Source organism: Gossypium arboreum, chromosome 9 (assembly GCF_025698485.1).
Source record: "Gossypium arboreum isolate Shixiya-1 chromosome 9, ASM2569848v2, whole genome shotgun sequence".
NCBI lineage: Eukaryota > Viridiplantae > Streptophyta > Magnoliopsida > Malvales > Malvaceae > Gossypium > Gossypium arboreum.
In genome coordinates this window covers 66,930,873-66,948,415 of record NC_069078.1, presented here as the reverse complement: position 1 = coordinate 66,948,415, position 17,543 = coordinate 66,930,873, and the positions used below count along the sequence as shown (strand labels likewise).

Genomic DNA, 17,543 nt, shown 5'->3' with positions numbered 1-17,543 from the left:
TCCAACCATACCAAAATCAAGTTTTGTGCATGTAATATCATTTCATAATTCAAATATCCAAACTTACGTATTTGACCAAATTCACATGTATGCTTACTTATATCATACATACTAGCTCAACCAAATCAAACACAAAATACAATGATAAAACCATACATATATACATATCAAATATATCTTACTCAAGCCATTCCAATTGCTATTTACAACAAAATACTTTTAAGCCAACATTGGTTAAATTACCCTATACATGCCATTATAACCAAAATTAGTTTTCTATATGTACCGAAATAGGCCGATGGATAGGTTGAGATATCTTCGCCCAGCTTCCAACCCAACGAGCTTCCAACTTACTATAAAATAGAGGAAATAAAACAGAGTAAGCATTTTAATGCTTAGTAAATCCATATAACATGGAATTTAACTTACTATTATTTCACATATAAGGTAAGCATACAAAACGTATTTCAAACTACTAGGCCAAAAGCCTAAACACATATCCTCAACACTCATGTTAGTCATATATTTCATATAAATATCAAGAAACATGTATGAGCTCACAATAATCAAATCTCCATATATATATATTCCACATCATAAGTCTATATAATATGTACAAATCATATCCATGTATTTTAGATATATTTCAGTAATAATTTGTCTCGAATTCAGATTATCTTTTATCAAAACTGTAACACCCCTTACCCGTATCCCAAGCCAGAATAGAGTTTGAGGCATTACCAGACTTACGTCATAACATTTAAACACATTTGAATCATACATTTTCAATAATTTAAAACCTTTATCATTCACAATCATATTGTCCCTTACTAAGCTCATCATAGCCTTAAAACATGCTCGAAAGAGGTTCGGGACTAAACCGATGACATTTGAAACCTTTTGGAAACTTAGAAAATTTTTATCTCTGCAGGGGTCAAACGCCCGTGTGCCTCACACGGGTACCAAACACACCCATGTGATCCAGCCGTGCTAAAACAGAGTATACATACTGACTTTCACCCACGGCCAACAGACACGCTCATGTGCTATGGCCGTGTGATACTTAGCTAGCTACTGACTTAAGCCCATGGCCATATGACACGCCCATGTGTCTTAACTATGCGATCTTAGGAGGTTACTGCTTTGCATACATGGCCACAAGGCATGCCCGTATGGCACAATGCAAGCTTGGTTTAAGCCAAAATTGCCACCCCTTTTTGGGTCATTCCTACAAGCAACATAAAACAACATTTATACTAGAATTTTCAGCCAATTCCATGCTCAAAACATGCTTTACTATAACTAAATCATCATTATTCAATAACTTATTCAAATCCATACCAAAACTAAGCACAAACATATCATTTGCTAGCCAACTCTCATGGCATAACATATATACATATCAAATTCTAGCCTGTACATGCCATATACCAAGCCCGAACGTGTAAAAATACCAAAAATCAATAGCAGGATAGTGTGATGCGATCTCCGTTGACTTCCAACCTGAGCAAACTTCTGAAACACTATAAAACATAGAAAAATAACACAAAGTAAGCTTCACAACTTAGTAAGTTCATAATTCAAAGAAATAAAGCTTATAACTTCAATTTATAAGCATAAACAATTTAAGTCAATCCAACATGTCGTGGCCTTAGCCTAAAACAACATTAGCTTTTAAATTTTTATTATCACAAGAACTAGAAAATTATCATAAAGCATTATGACCTGAGTTTACATTACTTATGTGTATTCACATATCAAGCACATAGCAAAATATCTTTAAATCATCCAAAAACTTATTCTTTTCCATGCTTTCAATAGCAATTCAAATCTAAGAATTTGCCAATCTTTACCCTTTTCTCATAACCATTAAGCCACAATTTAAATGAGTGAAAATGGAGCATATTTCAACTCATTTTGACCCAAAAGCCTATAATCATCAACCAAATTTATTATACAATCACTATTCATTCCACAATGATCATGAACTCAACATTTTCATAGATTCAATACTCAATTGAATTTTCGTACATATATGTACTATGTTGTACCAATTTTCGTACATACCTGTACCATATTGTACCAATTTCTGTAAATACCTATATCATCTCGTACCAATCTCATACTCAATCACATCTTTCATTTACCCGTTGAATACTCAATGTATCGCACACTAGATGTCATATCCGATACCTTGCACACTAAGTGCCGTTCTGGATGTTTCACACACTAAGTGCCATCCTCATTACTTCGCACACTAAGTGCCATTCTGGATGTATCGCACACTAAGTGCCATCCCCAATACTTCGCATGTTAAGTGCCACATATAATTATTCGATATATTACTTAACATAGTAATAGTCATGAATATATCATTTGTACAATTTCAACGCATTAAATATTCAAATATAATAATACTTAATGCATACGAACTTACCTCAATCATCAAAACGTTGAAATGGATCGACTAGTCCGAAACTTTGTTTTTCCCTCGTTATAGACTCATACGAGGCTTAACTTGATCTAATCAATCAAATTCAGCTATTTTAATTCATATTCTATTCATTTTAACTCAATTTCATAGTTTGGTAAAATTACTATTTTACCCCTAAAATTTCACACTTTTACAATTTAGTCCTTATCACATAAAATCACAATTTCATGAAATTAAACACAAACCCAAGCTAGCCGAATTTTCCATATATTACTATCAGCCCATATTTTCAATTTATTACACATAGTAACCACTAAATTTCCACATTTCACAATTTAATCCAAAATTGACATTTTTACCAAAATTCACTTTACAGCACTTGTACATTTAAGAACAATGATTTATTTTCCAGCATCAACTAAAAAATACTCATGCATTCAACAATGGCAACATTCAAGTACTTTAACAGTTTTGAAATCAGAGATACGGGCTAGTTAGAACACAAAGCAACGATCCCAAAAACGTAAAAATTATTAAAAACGGGAATAAAAAACCATACCATGCAATCCAATTTCCATGGCCGAATGTAAAAGCTTCCATGGCTGCCATTCTTTCTCAATTTTCGGTTGCCAAAATGATAGTGGAAGATGATACATAATTTGTTTTATTCATTTTAACATTAATATCCAATTTACTATTTTAACCTTTTAATTTGAATCAAATTTCAATAATACCAACTCTCATAAATGTCCACTAACACTTAAATGGAATAATTACAACGTAAGTGCCTCCAGTTTAATAAATCATAGCTATTAGACACCTTAACTAATAGCACACAAGTTTTACACTTTACGCGATTTAGTCCTTTTTGCTTAATTAACTATCGAAACGATAAAATTTTTCAACAAAACTTTAATACCATCTTATTGCCACTCTGAAAATATTTATAAAAATATTTACGACTTGGTTTATAGAAACGAGGTCCCCGATACCTCATTTTCTAAACCTACTTAACTTTAGGGTCATACCACTTGAACTTAATAAACTATTTATAAAACAAAAAAAAATCACAATATCAAAAACATTTTTAAAATCACAATTAACTCGTAAATATTAAATATAATATTTACAAACCTACTCGTCGGATTTGGTGGCCCCGAAACTACTGTTTCGATAAACCATAAAAACGGGTTGTTACAAAAACTTTGCCCGTTGAATCGTTTATTATTCGGTGGATACACGGGTAGTACACCTAAAGTGTACTAAACTGTAATCCGTCAATTCATATTCGGGAATGCTCATACGAGCACATAAACAGGAAGCTCATTCGAGCCATATAACGGGAAGCTCATAAGAGCCATAATCGGGAAGCTCATGTGAGCCACTATCGGGAAGCTCCGGAGAGCCATTAATCAGGAAGCTCATGAAACAACCTTTAGTTGGGAAGCTCCGGAGAGCCATATATCGGGACGCTCATAGGAGCTGCAGTGTGTCCACAATACATGCAGGATCACAACCAATCGGGATGCTTAGAAAAGCTATTAACGGGAAGCTCGTGAGAGCCATGTATCAAGTAGCTCAAGAGAGCCAATATCGGGATGCTCGTGAGAGCTAATAATGGGACACTCTTGCGAGCTGTGGTGTGCCCGCAACACATACAGGATCACAACCAATTTGGGAACCCTGTATCCATCGAATTTCATTTATTCAAATGGGACTTAATACTTGTCGGTCATTGTCTGATATGTGATTAATTTCATATACATGGCAATTGTACAAATTACACACAATAATATTCAATTCAAAACATATAAATGTACAATTTAGTTACACGAACTTACCTCGACAATGTTCATATACACAAAAGCTACTAATCCTTTACTTTCTCTTTTCTCCGATCTAACTTCATATTTGATCTATCCGGATTTATATGAATGAATTTAACATCAATTTATATTCAATTCAATCCAATTCACATCATTGGAAAAATTACCATTTTGCCACAATACTTTTAATTAATTATAATTTCGTCCTTAGGCTCGGAAAATGAAATTCTTGCAATTTAATACTTATTCCAAGACTAGCCGATTTTTAAATGTAACAATAGCAGCCCATGCATTTTACAAAATTTAGAATTTTTCCATAAATTTTACATCTTTTTAATTTAGTCCCTAAATCATAATTTCGTCAAAATTCCCTTTACAAAAATTGTTTATCTATCAACAACCTTTCATTTTCTACCATAAAACTTCATAATTCAACTATATTCATCCATGGAAAAACCCTAACACTTTCATAACTTTGCAAATTAATCCCCAAGATAGCTAGATTAAGCTATTACGATATCAGAAATATAAAAATTATTAAAAATTGGACAAGAATACATACCTAATTAAGCTAAATAAGCTTGTCTATATTCAAGCTTCATAACTAGGGTTTCTATGTTTTTATTTGGGAAAGATGATGATAAATGATGATATTTTTTATTATTTAATCCATTTATCATCTTTATTTTCTTATCTTTCCAATTTAGTCCTTTTCTTTATTAAATTTTCCAATGATGACTAATCATACTTATCTACTAACTCATCTAAATGGTCTATTTTCCATATAAGGACCTCAAATTTTGAATTTCATAGCTATTTGATCCCTTTAGCTACTAGAATTTAACTTTTACATTCTATACAATTTGGTCCTTTTCATCAAATTAAACATGTAATCGGTTGTAGTCCATGAAATAATATTAAAATAATGCAGACCATGAAATAATATTAAAATAATTTCCTTCTGGACTCAGACTTGTAGTCCCGAAACCACTATTCCGGTTTCATTGAAAACAGGTTGTTACATGTTTATTACTAGATGTTTTTGTCACTGCCTATAGCTAGCAAAGGATGTAGACAAAAGCAAATTTGGGAGCTTTTCAGTTTCTAGGTATTTTGGTTTTTAGACGAGAAAAGCTTAAGTGCAATTGAAATCTATGTTTTTCTTTTGATTTTTTTTTTGTTGTAAGTCCTAGGGTTTATATTTTATTTAATTTTTTAATTTCCATTTGCAAAATGTGGCTTTATTGCTTCATAAAAGATGTTCAGCCTTTGTTTAAAAAAAAAACTTTTGCAATAAAAGGTATTGTCATTAGTGTTTTCTCTTCTATACAAAAATTGAGATTTAGGTGTTTTATATTTTTATATTTGAAAGTAAAATTTATTAAAATAGTTTTATTTATATTAATTATTTAAAATGTATATAAAAACTAGATTAATCTATGTTTTATTTATCATTCTATTAAATAATTTAAATATAATTTATTATTATATTAATTTATTTAAATATCATATAATTTAATTAATTTTGGTAAAAATACCTATTTGGTCCCTTTCAATTTCGATATTAAGCAAATTGATCATTTTTTTAAAAAAGAGCAATTTAATCCTTATCAATTTTGAAAGTAAGTAACTAAGGATAATTAATCATGGTGTTAATGTTCCACAATTTTGTATAACTTTGATAGGTATAATAACAAATTTAGCCTTGAATATTTATCTATTTTATCAATTTGGTCTTGATTTTAAAAGTTCAATAAATTTAACACTCAACATTTATACATTGTCAATTTGATTATAATTATTAAAAATTTAGGTAAAAATACCTCTCTAGTCCTCTCAATTTCAAAATTGAGCAATTTGGTCCTTTAAAAGATGAAATAATTTAATCTCTATCATTTTCAAAAGTGAGCAGCTAAGAATAATTAATCACGACGTTAATGTCTTCTCATCAATTGTACATAATTTTGATTGATATAAATAACAAATTTATCCTCAATATTTACATATTTTGTCATTTTAGCTTTAATTCTAAAAAATTCAGTAAATCCAGGTCTTGACATTTACATATTTACACAAATGTTGTAGAATAAATTTGTTAAATTAAGATTGAAGGCTAAATTTATTATTATACCAATTAAAATAATATACAATTGATGAAAAATATTAACATCGTGATTAATTGTCCTTAATTGCTCACTTTCAAATTATCAAGATTAAATTACTCGAATTATCTTAAAGGGATCAATTTACTCAATTTCTCAATTTTTACCAAAAAATTTTCTGCAAATTAGAACACACAAAATTTTAAAAATCTCTTAAAATTCAACAAAGAAAATATAAAACAATTAAACTTCAAAAAAATATATAAATTTTATGTATTTTTAATTTTAATTTTTTTCTCTCATCTCTTCTTGGTTTCTTCCTCAACCAAAGAAACCGAACCCATTTCTCCCTCAAGTGTAGAAAGCAAACCTAGAAATCATGTATTCCTCGAGTTCAAAACAAAATCTTCTTCGTTTTCAAAATCCCAACTCGAGATAGCTGATTTTTTATTTTATTTTTCTGAGTGGATGTGGTTCCTTGCTTGTTTGTGAACCAATATGATTATATTTGTATTGCGATGTTTGCAGATTTAGAATTATGTGTTTGTATTTAATGTAAACCATAAGTCCCTTGTGGGTTTTCTGGATTCTTGGCATGAACAGTGAGGTTCAAAGATTTATTTCTTTGGATTTCTATGTAGTTTTGGGGTCTTTATGTTTGCAGTAACTTTTGATTCATCTTTGAGTTTCATCCATTGCAGTAATAAATTGCATATTTTATGATACTTGAAACATGATTTGATGGTTAAAAAGTCTTGTGCTATAAATTACATTTGAGTAATGAGCTTGTATAAAAACTAAATAAAAAATAAAAAAATGAATCTTTAGGATTGTCACAGTTTGACCATGAAGCTATAGATTTTGAAGTGAAGAGTTCAGCTTTGTGAAATGGTGGGATGCTAATGGTGATTAATGGCGGCGTGAGTGAGGGCCGTTGAAGGTGAAGGTTAGATGGTGATTATGAGTTTTGGGTTGAAGATGACGATTTTGCGGTGGAGTAAAGAAGAAAGAAAACTAAATTGGAATTTTAAGTTTTTAAACTTTAATACATCTTTTCGGATTTTTTAAAAAGCTAATTAGTTTTAATTTATATATTGGTTTTTTATACATTTTTAAGACTTAGAATTAAATTGACAAGTGTGTAAATATTAAGGGATAAATTTGTTGAGTTTTTTAGAATTAGGACCAAATTAACATAATAGATAAATAATGAGGACTAAATTTATTATTATATTAATCAAAGTTATGCAAAAATGATGAAAAACACTACCATTGATGCCATTTTAAGTTATCATTAGTTTTTTTTTGGTACATTTAGGTTATCATTAGTTGCTTAGCCTTAAAAATTGATAGGGATTAAATTGCTTCTTTTTAGTGGGATTAATTTGTTTAATATCAAATTTGAGAGGGATTGGAGAGATCATTTTACCACTAGTTTTTTTTACTTTCTATTATGTTTAAAATTGAGATTTTAACTTTCAATCATAATTTTTGGTAGCAATGAAGAAGACTAAAAGTTAATAAATCACATTTTCACGAACTTTTGAAAAACACTTTTCATTTCAATTACAATGAAGAACTAACCTTTATTTTAAGGGTAAACTAAAAAAATAATCACTTTTGTTTGTTTTGGATTACATTTTAGTCACCTATGTTTGAAATATTACATTTTACTCACTTACGTTGTCGTTTTGTTACGAAGAGGTCACTCTACCGTTAAGCTCCATTACCACCTTGACGGCGGTCCTACGTGGTAGTCCAGATGGGTTTTAAATGCCAACTTGGATGTCCTACATGGTAGCCCAAATTAAATTTATTTAATTAAAAACCTATTTTCATCTCAGTACTTGGTTATTCAATTGAAGATGCTTGGAGGAAGAAGATGATGGTGGTTATCCTATTGTCTAAGACCAATGGGTTGCTAGAAAGAGGCGACTCTTCCACAAACTGAGTTGGACAAAAAAATAGGAGTTGTGGGGCCAAACAGAACAACCAAGCATATACAAATGAAGAGGAGAGGGAGATCTTTCTAACGTCTACCACCGTGGCCGGAGAAACAATCAGAGTTGGTAGTTGCAGCTCTCTTCAAGAGAGCAAAGCAAGTAAATCTCTACCTTGAAGTAGGCTCTTCCAAGTCTAAATATATGTGGCTGATTTCTTGACTTGTAAGAAATTAGGACTTAAGTTCGAACTCGCGCCTATTTCCACAGCTGTAGATATAGATATTTTGAGAATACACCTTAACGACCAATGGTTAACGATGGCTCTGATGGGTGGTTTTGCTAGAATAGGCAACAATGAAATCATTATTTTAGTAAATGATACGGAAAAGGGTAGTGACAATGATCCACAAGAAGCTCAGCAAGCTCTTGAAATAGCGGAAGCTAACTTGAAGAAAGCTGAAGGCAAGAGGCAAACAATTGAGGCAAATCTAGCTCTCAGACGGGCTAGGACACGAGTCGAGGCTATCAACACGATTTCGTAACGAGTTGGTTAATCGAAAGAGTTTCTAAAACAAGATGAAGGAAGAAGGAAAATACATTTCTACAGTTGGGAAAGACCATGTCAACCTATATTTGCTAGTGGTCTAGGTATAATGAGTAAATAGATTGTATGGAACTGTGATTTCACGTCATTTATATCATTTTCCAATAGAAGAATGATAAATCAAAATTTTCTTCTTGATTTTTAACATTTTTAGTTGGATTTGATTTTTTTATAAGAAAAAAATTAAAAATCAAGAGAAAAAATCTAATTTGTCATTCTCTTGTTGAAAATAGATAAAAATGACTAAGAATCACAATTTCATATAATCATTTCTCAAAAACCTGTATGCTACAATTAAGCTCGGATAAAATCAACCCCTATATATATATATATTATCTTATCATGGTTATGTTAAAAATAATATTTATATAAGATTTTATTAAAATCTTTGAATTATTAAGTAAGCTTTTTCGCATTCATCCGTACTTATTTAATATTTGCGGGTAGCATAAACCATAAAGTCAAATTGCAGGCGATGTAATGTTCCCTCTCAATCACCTCAATGGCATTTTCGTAAAAATAAAATAACGGTCACTATCTGCTAGCTAAACGTCGTCGTTCTTTTGGGCTTCTCCTCATCCTCCTCTTCCCATGCACGCAGTCTTTTTCATAATCTCTCAGCAAAGTCCAGCAGTGAAACGCCACCGTTCCCGCCGGTACAACAGTTTATTTTCTTTTAGTTACTAATGCAGCCTATATTTTGCTTGAAATTGTTTAAAATAAAAGAAAATTTTCACCTAATTTAGCTATATTATTCATTTTAATCCTTTTAATCTTAATCAAATTTCAGTTAATTTTTCTTTCTATCAGTTTTGCATTTTCCATTTCTCTGATTTCTTTTTCCTTTCTTCCTTTCTTTTGGCTTTGTTTTTCAGCAAAAAGAGAAGATTAATTCTTCTTTTTAGAAGAAAAATGAAGCGAAAAGTTGAAGAAGATGAGAAGAATGAGAAAATCGTTCGCAACCTCATGAAGCTTCCAAGCAATCGCCGTTGTATCAACTGCAATAGCCAGGTAATTTCTTTTTAACAATAATTTTTCTCTTTTTGGTTGATTAATTTTTTTTATAATTTCTTTCATTATTTTACGTTGCAGTTGGAAATTTGAACTTGAAAATAGTTTATGCAATTGCAACAATTATGTTTAATTTTTAAATTCACAGATTTGTTAGACACTAGCTATAGATAATTTTGAATTCAAATATATAATCAAATTGTATTTTAACTAATTTATACATTAAAATTTATCAAGTAAAATTTTAAATCCATGTTTATAAACGTAATATTAGAAAAAATGAAAAAATCCACCGAAGGTTTTATTTGTTAAAATCTGCGCATTTGGCGTTGGAAATTTTTCCTCATCTCGGTTGCATGTTTCTTATTGTATGTATGTATGTATGTTTGTATGTATGTATGTGCAATGACTAATTAGCATGCGGAATGTAACATTTGAGCAGGGACCTCAATATGTCTGCACAAATTTTTCGACTTTTGTTTGCGCAACGTGTAGTGGAATACAGTTAAGTTTTTCCTGTAATTTCAAATCTCTGCTTTTTCTTTTTCTTCTTCTTCCTTGACAATTTGGTTTATGGCTCTTTTTAATTGTTATGTAGTCGTGAGTTTTCGCATCGGGTTAAATCAGTATCAATGGCCACATTTACCGCTGAAGATGTTGCAGGTCTTCGTGAAGGTGGGAACGAGGTAATTAACCATCAACTGCCAAACAGGCAAACAAAGTTGATCATCTTCTGAAATATTTGCATGTTAATTTCTTTTATACACCTAGAAACATGAAACATGACATGAAGGTCTAATACATGAATTGGCGGATGGCTGTTGTTTGTTTAATTTATTTCAATCTGTCTTCCAGCATGCAAAGGAAGTATATTTTAGACAATGGGATTCGCAACATCAATCTCTTCCTGATAACCGGTAAATTTTATCCTGTTTATGTTTCAACGTAGTGCTGAAACTCTGGAAGGTGATGAAAGTGTTAACTCATATGCTTGGTATCAGTAATGTTGAGGGGCTCAGGAAATTCATTAAGCATGTGTATGTGGATAGAAGATATTGTGGTGAGAAGGGTACTGTTAATAGGCCTTCGATTCCTAAGAGGGTAAGCTAATTACTTGAGATTAACATGGCATGTGAGAAATGTTCATTTGTGTTGAAAGTGTAGTGATTCAATAAACTTGAAGATGCATTCAGCTTCTGAATTTTTTTTTCTTTTGAGATGTTGCACAGGTTGAAAGGGAAGATTCTTTTACTTATCGTAATGGTGTTCATAGAATGCTTTCTTCGAATATCTTTGAACAACGCAGCACTGAAAGATCTTTGAATAAGAGTAATGTTGACGGGCCTTTAACTCCTAAGAGGGTAAGCTAATTACTTTAACATGGTCTGCAAGAAATGTTTATTTGTGTTGAAAGGATAGTGAATTAGTGATTCAATCTACTTGAAGATGCATTCATCTTTTGAACTGGTTTTCTGACATATTGCATAGATGGACAGGGAAGATTCTTTTACTCCTAGCAGTGGCCTTCACAGAGTACTTCCTTCAGAAATCTTTGAACAACGCAGCGTTGAGAGATCTGGATTTTCTGGAAGAAGTGATGAAAGAGATTCAGGAAGCAGTTATGGGAAAAGAAGAAATAATGGAAATGGTAAAGAATCTGAAAAACATGGTGGTCACAGTGGCCTTCACAGAATGCTTTCTTCTGAAATCTTTGAACAACGCAGTGTTGAGAAATCTGGATTTAGTGGAAGCAGTGATGAAAGAGATTCAGGAAATGGTTATGGTGAAAGGAGAAATATTGGAAATGTTAAAGAATCTCAGAAACATGGTGATCGCAGTGTCCTTCATAAAATGCTTTCTTCAGATACCTATGAAAAACGCAGCACTGAGAGATCTGGATTTAGTGGAGCAAGTGATGAAAGGGATTCAGGAAACAATTATGGGGAAAGAAGAAAAAATGGAAATGGTAAAGAATCTCAAAAGCATGTTGATCGCAAGAGAATTTCTACATACTTCGAGGTGGTGGATGATAGATTTCGTGACGATATATCTGAAACTACAGAGACATACAATATGCAGAGAAAGCTCTCAAATCAGCAAATTGCACTAGATTCATCCAGGCCACGAGAGGTTCGTTCTCTTCGGGATATATTAGATAGAATCCCAACTCTGCGACTAAGAGAAGCTCTTAAAGAAGATGGTGGTAGGCCTTCTGATAGTCCTAGTTCTATGCAAGTAAGTCTCTCTTAAACCATGTACTTGGCTTGTACATTATGCTTAACAGTTGGGGTAGAAGTTATATGTTGTTCTTCTGTTATTATACTTTTCATTTTAAACTTCTTGACATTTTGAATGCCCTGATGCAATTTCTTTTGTTTTTAGTGTTTACCTAGTATTTTCTAAGTTTGTATCATGGTTTTTCTGTAAGTATGCTATGAATTTAGTCTTTTAAGTTCTTCATCTTCGTATTTTCAACTATAGGTTGTATAAATGGATGAATCCTCATGGTTTGCGTTGTGATATGTGTTAGAAATGGTTTATTAGCATCTTTCTACAATTTTCTGGAATGTCTTATTCCAATAAAAATGTTCATTGCAGAGGACCGAAACTACTACTAAGCCAAGACACACTGATGAACATTCTACTAAACCTAGAAACCTGGATTCTATGGGAAATGAAAAACACACATTAGGAAGCGCATATAGTATCAGTTCTGACCCTGAGCCAGCTTCAAAACAATCAACAAAACCCAGTAGTCAGTCTATTTCAAAACCAGCAAGTTCATCATCTTCTAATAATCCTTCGACCATTGGCTGTCGTACTCCGAGAAATCAATCAAAGGCTGCTTCAAATGCAAAAAACCTGGACTCTGTAGTTCCTGCAGCTAAACCTATGGACGTTCAATCAAAGGAACCGACTACGGGTAAGTTGCCTAGGACTCCTAGCAGTAGTGGTGTATCTCCGGCTACACACCTAAGCAATGCATCGACTTCATCCCCTACTTCCACTTTTCTCAGTCCAAGAGCTTCCACAGTGAGTTCCTTATCATCATTGACCATTAGCGAAGGTGGTACCTCTAGCGGCACTAATCAGACGAAACAATATAAAGACATCCCACATCCTCAGTGCTCTGTATTTCCAGATACTGCCCTTCAATCTACTTCCTCTATGCCCTCAAGCAGTCTAACTGTGCAATCATCTCAATTTGTCCCACAGCATATTCCTCAGGCCAGCTCTGGAGTTGCAACTGAGTCTCTTCCTTCAGCGCATCAGTTGGGTGGGAAAAAGGAATTGCAAGCGGTAAATTAAAGTTTTATCTGTTCATTTACATTTGAAATCATTCCATGCATAATAAAGGACAGAAATGATGTTAATGTGTTTCGTTCTTATTCTTGAATTTTTCTGTATGTTATCTATTTGCAGGATCAGGGGACTGGTCCTTCACTCATGCCAGATTCTGGTCCTTTAGAGCAGAAATCTAGTGGAAGAAAAGAAATTCCTCAGGTAAACTGAAGTTCCTTTCTTGTACATTTGCATCTATTCAGAAAAATAAAGAGAAGACCTGTATTCTTTTATCAGTATCTAATTAGTATTCTGAATGTTCTCCAGCACCTTTTTGTAGCAACCCATTCATCAGCTCCTGCACAATCCCCGGGGTGGCAAGCACTTCATGCCCATGTCACGGGGCCTGGCTTGCAGTATTCACTGGCACCTGTACAATCCCCTGGGTGGCAAGCAGTTCGAGCCCATGTCATGGGGCAAGGCTTGCGGTATTCACCAGCTTCAGTACAATCCCCTGGGTGGCAAGTACTTCAAGCCCATGTCATGGGTTATGCAGTGGTAATTCTTCTCAGAATAAGATACTCTTTTCATAATGAGTTTCTAATCCTAATCTGTGTTTTCTCATACAGAAAGTGCCAACAGTGTATCAACCAGCAAATCAAGCAAACACATTTGATCTTAAGAATGCGAACGGGACACATCTTCAATCCTCAATGGTACACATCTAAATTCCTCTTTAGTTGTTCTAATGATCATCTAACTTGTGACTAGAGCCTAGAGGTTTTCATTCACTGAGACTGTTGTTTACTTATCTATATTATTATTTTTGTCCATTTTCAGAAAGCTATTTCTGGTTGTATTTGTATTGTTTATGGAACTTATTTATTGTTTCTTACAATCTTAATCACTTGTGCACCCTGTCAAAAAGTTCTTGTCTTTAATTTGATGATGAATTGGGCCTGCTGTTTTCTATGTTGGGAGTCACTCAAAATTTTTTATGACCGCGTATTTAACATATATCTGTACATGGGTGTAAAGATATGATCCTCCAAATATATAGAAAAACTTAGAAAAACAGAAAATATCCATGTCGGACATATATTTAGCAATACCTGAATCCGAGTAACATAGTGTGTCTTTCATACATAATTAATTTGCTGAATTGTGATGCTAGGAGAATCAAGCCTGCTAAAGAAATTTTGCTAGTTAATGAACATAAATTACAAGAGGGAGATTCATGTTGGCGTTTAAAGTGGCTGCTAGGTAGCTTAAACATCTGGTAGGGAACGATGTTAGAGACTATTTTTGCGGTTTCGACTCTTTCTGCCTCCAATATTTATTGCAATTGACCACGATAGAATCCATTATGTCCAAAACCAATAAATGCAATGCAACCAAAAGCATGTGCCTTTTTCTTGCTGGAGATATCATCAATGATCTAAGAAAAGGTCATTGTGCGGTTGAATATATTCACCATGCTAATTTGAGTTGTATGTTACAGTCACCTTCCGTGTCTTCTTTGCATGGATCTCAACCCATTGATTCCCCTTCTGTTCAATGGTTGCCACAGCAGTCATCACCTTACGGGACAGTACTTTTCCAATCATTATCAAGCCCTTCAGGAATGTCTTCAAGTAAGTTTCCAATCTTTCTTTATATCTTTCTTATCATTCTAGTAGACCAGACAATTTTATATCCATATCATGTCGAGTCTTTTGTTGTGCGCTTAAAATATTTTATATTTATGTAAATTTTGATGCGTTATTACTTCATATTATTTAATTTTTTAAATATTCGTATATTCATATTATGTTGATATTATTTTATGTCATGTGATGTTTTAGTTATTAATCCAATTTCGTTTAAGTGTACTGTTTTTAATATACTTAAACGATCCTCAGGTTCATATATAGGGCAACAATTACCTAACAACCCGCAACCTGCAAGGTAACTTCATTTTTCATCCTTAATAATGAGCTGTAATTTCTTTTGTTGGGTTCCCTTTGATTGTGACATGGCAACGCTGAAACTGAATGAACTATAATAGTGATTGGTTACATTATTTATTAATGTAGAGAAAATTTATAAAATTTAGCACATTTGGATGAAATTGCTTTGTTCCCGGTAGTACTTTTCTTTATACTACTCGATTGAATTATCATTTCAAATAAAAGAGTAAGATTGTACGAAAATGGATAAATTAGTCTTTATATGTTAGATTATTAAAAATTTTATTTATTTATATTATTAAAATTGGTATAGCTGGTGGAATAACTAGAAAAATACATATGATGTGAGACATACATCTCATGCTCATTACCAACTAGACTAATTTTTAATAGTAGAAATAAATAGAATTTTAATAGAATAAGAAATTACTTTTAATCTAACATATATAAATTAATTTATCTATTTTTGAGTAAAAAGAAAAGAATGCAATTTAACTTTTAGGGGTCTCCATGGTAGTTTTACCAATAATTACATAAACCAAGCTTATGGCTTGGGACTCACTTAGTCCAAACTACGTTTGAGCAAGAAAATTAAAAGGAAAAAAAAATTGCTCAATTTTAGTTCGAGCTATAAATACTTTTAAAAATACATGAGATGAGAAATTCCAAAACTCAAAATCATTGTAAGTGATTATGTAAACCAACTAACCTAAACATTAAACCCTAACATTTTGGAAGGTGGTGTTGCTCGTGACTAGGGTTACATTTCGATCCCAGTACATCCATAAGATTTATTTGATGGAAATTTAATGAAAATTTTGGTGTGACATTTCAGCACATTAAACACCAATCAGCACCCTGGTGGCGAATTCTCCACCCCTGCAATCCACAGGTCATCATCTTCTTTTGGAGGGAATCCCTTTGCATAATATTATATATATGAGTATATGCTTAATACGATCAAAGCTTTTAACTACACAAGTCTGGCTCATGTATATATAAGCTTTGAAGTCCCGCTTGAGGCGGTACGGCGCCGTTTAGGGAAGTTAGTACTGTGAGAGAAGCTCCTCAAACTCTAGGTTCTTATCATGAATATTGTACATCATATTATTAGTAATTTATATGAATTATATATGTTTTGGTGGAGTGTGTTTATAAAGAAGTGTGTAAATTATTTTATTTTTAGTAAATAATAAATATTAGAGAGATGATGGTAGTAAATTTTTAGATATGGCTTGTGTATTAGATCTATTAATTATTTGGTTTAAATGTGTTAAAAACTCTCGAAATTATAAAAAAATAAAAAATCTATGTTTTCATTTAGTTAGTATATAAAAAATTTCTTTTGATTATTAAATTATGTCTACCATATGTCACAGTAAAAAAAATAAAACCGTTATAAAAACTGTTATCTTGATTGAAGCGTAGAGGTGTTTATGGGCCGAGCTACCCGGCTCAATTCGAAGGCCGGCCTGAAATGTGGGAGAATTTGGGCAAAAATATAAGCCCGAAAAATAGGCTTGGACAAAAAAAATAAGGCCCGTTTAAAAAATGAGCTGGGCCTCAGGTAATGTATTTTTAGCCCGGGCTCGGCCCGACTCGACCCGAATTCACTAAAGGACAAAAAAATCTGTATTTTTTTAAATTTTTGAATGTTATTTTATTATTGTTTTCTCCCTATTTTACTACCATTTTACTATTATGTTGCTACTATTTTGTTGTTATTGTTTGGATATTGTATAAAACTTATTTTATTATAAATTTTGTTATTATTTTAAAGGCATTTGTTACTTTTTTTTTTATTATTTTAGAGGCATTTGCTTGCTAAGTTGCATCTATCTTAGTGTTATTTAAGTCTACATATTTTTTAAAATTTATTTTAATTTGTTGGGAAATATTTATTTTGATGTTTTTAATATTTTTGAGTTATTATATACATTTAAAAATAATATAAAATAATATAAAAAATTAATACGGGCGGCCTGGCCAGGTCTGAATTTTAGTATTTTTATTCGGGTCGGGCTTGAATAAAATTTTAGAACTATTTTTTAGGCCCGGCCCAGCTCGAACTTGACCCGGCCTGACTCATGAACACCTCTATTGAAGCGGTCAGCATATTTGTTATTATTATTATAAATTATACTTATTCAATCCAATTTTAAATGAACAACAATTTAGTATATTCAATATTAATTAATTAATTATTTCAAAAGGATTCTATTATTTCAATTATTTTATTTAATGTGTAAATTGTAAAAATTGAAACGCCATATTTTATTGATAGAAATAAAATTAAGTATACAAGTTAGCTGTAAACCATTAAACCAGCTAGTTATGAAGCATCGATACGGGAAAAACCCTTTCATATTAGTGTCGTACTGGTATCTGACAC

General features: G+C 32.2%; 3 protein-coding genes across 3 annotated transcripts; all 3 read left to right on the top strand.

Moving 5' to 3' along the window:
- Positions 1–9,383: 9,383 nt before the first annotated feature.
- Positions 9,384–11,375, top strand: LOC128280842 (probable ADP-ribosylation factor GTPase-activating protein AGD14). The gene is made up of 7 exons (XM_053019408.1): positions 9,384–9,565; positions 9,785–9,920; positions 10,363–10,424; positions 10,519–10,606; positions 10,776–10,837; positions 10,922–11,021; positions 11,150–11,375. Exons 1-7 carry the CDS (start codon positions 9,501–9,503, stop codon positions 11,288–11,290), a joined length of 654 nt encoding a protein of 217 aa, XP_052875368.1. The 5' UTR covers positions 9,384–9,500; the 3' UTR covers positions 11,291–11,375.
- Positions 11,376–11,408: 33 nt separating this feature from the next.
- LOC128280464 (uncharacterized) lies at positions 11,409–13,433 on the top strand. Its single transcript, XM_053018613.1, has 3 exons — positions 11,409–12,155; positions 12,519–13,220; positions 13,344–13,433. Exons 1-3 carry the CDS (start codon positions 11,409–11,411, stop codon positions 13,431–13,433), a joined length of 1,539 nt encoding a protein of 512 aa, XP_052874573.1.
- Positions 13,434–13,658: 225 nt separating this feature from the next.
- On the top strand, positions 13,659–16,380 carry LOC108452556 (uncharacterized). The gene is made up of 5 exons (XM_053019407.1): positions 13,659–13,760; positions 13,832–13,918; positions 14,776–14,836; positions 15,104–15,149; positions 15,987–16,380. Exons 1-5 carry the CDS (start codon positions 13,674–13,676, stop codon positions 16,078–16,080), a joined length of 375 nt encoding a protein of 124 aa, XP_052875367.1. The 5' UTR covers positions 13,659–13,673; the 3' UTR covers positions 16,081–16,380.
- The last annotated feature ends 1,163 nt before the right edge of the window (positions 16,381–17,543 follow it).

Bases quoted from the DNA above. Each gene is read 5' to 3' on its own strand.
- LOC128280464 (XM_053018613.1), top strand. From the start codon at position 11,409: ATGGACAGGGAAGATTCTTTTACTCCTAGCAGTGGCCTTCACAGAGTA. The intron at 12,156-12,518 runs GTAAGTCTCTCT...TGTTCATTGCAG, and splicing joins ATAGTCCTAGTTCTATGCAA to AGGACCGAAACTACTACTAA. The intron at 13,221-13,343 runs GTAAATTAAAGT...ATCTATTTGCAG, and splicing joins GGAAAAAGGAATTGCAAGCG to GATCAGGGGACTGGTCCTTC.
- LOC128280842 (XM_053019408.1), top strand. From the start codon at position 9,501: ATGCACGCAGTCTTTTTCATAATCTCTCAGCAAAGTCCAGCAGTGAAA. The intron at 10,838-10,921 runs GTAAATTTTATC...GCTTGGTATCAG, and splicing joins CAATCTCTTCCTGATAACCG to TAATGTTGAGGGGCTCAGGA. The intron at 11,022-11,149 runs GTAAGCTAATTA...GATGTTGCACAG, and splicing joins GGCCTTCGATTCCTAAGAGG to GTTGAAAGGGAAGATTCTTT.
- LOC108452556 (XM_053019407.1), top strand. From the start codon at position 13,674: ATGGGGCAAGGCTTGCGGTATTCACCAGCTTCAGTACAATCCCCTGGG. The intron at 13,919-14,775 runs GTACACATCTAA...TTGCCACAGCAG, and splicing joins CACATCTTCAATCCTCAATG to TCATCACCTTACGGGACAGT. The intron at 14,837-15,103 runs GTAAGTTTCCAA...AACGATCCTCAG, and splicing joins CCCTTCAGGAATGTCTTCAA to GTTCATATATAGGGCAACAA.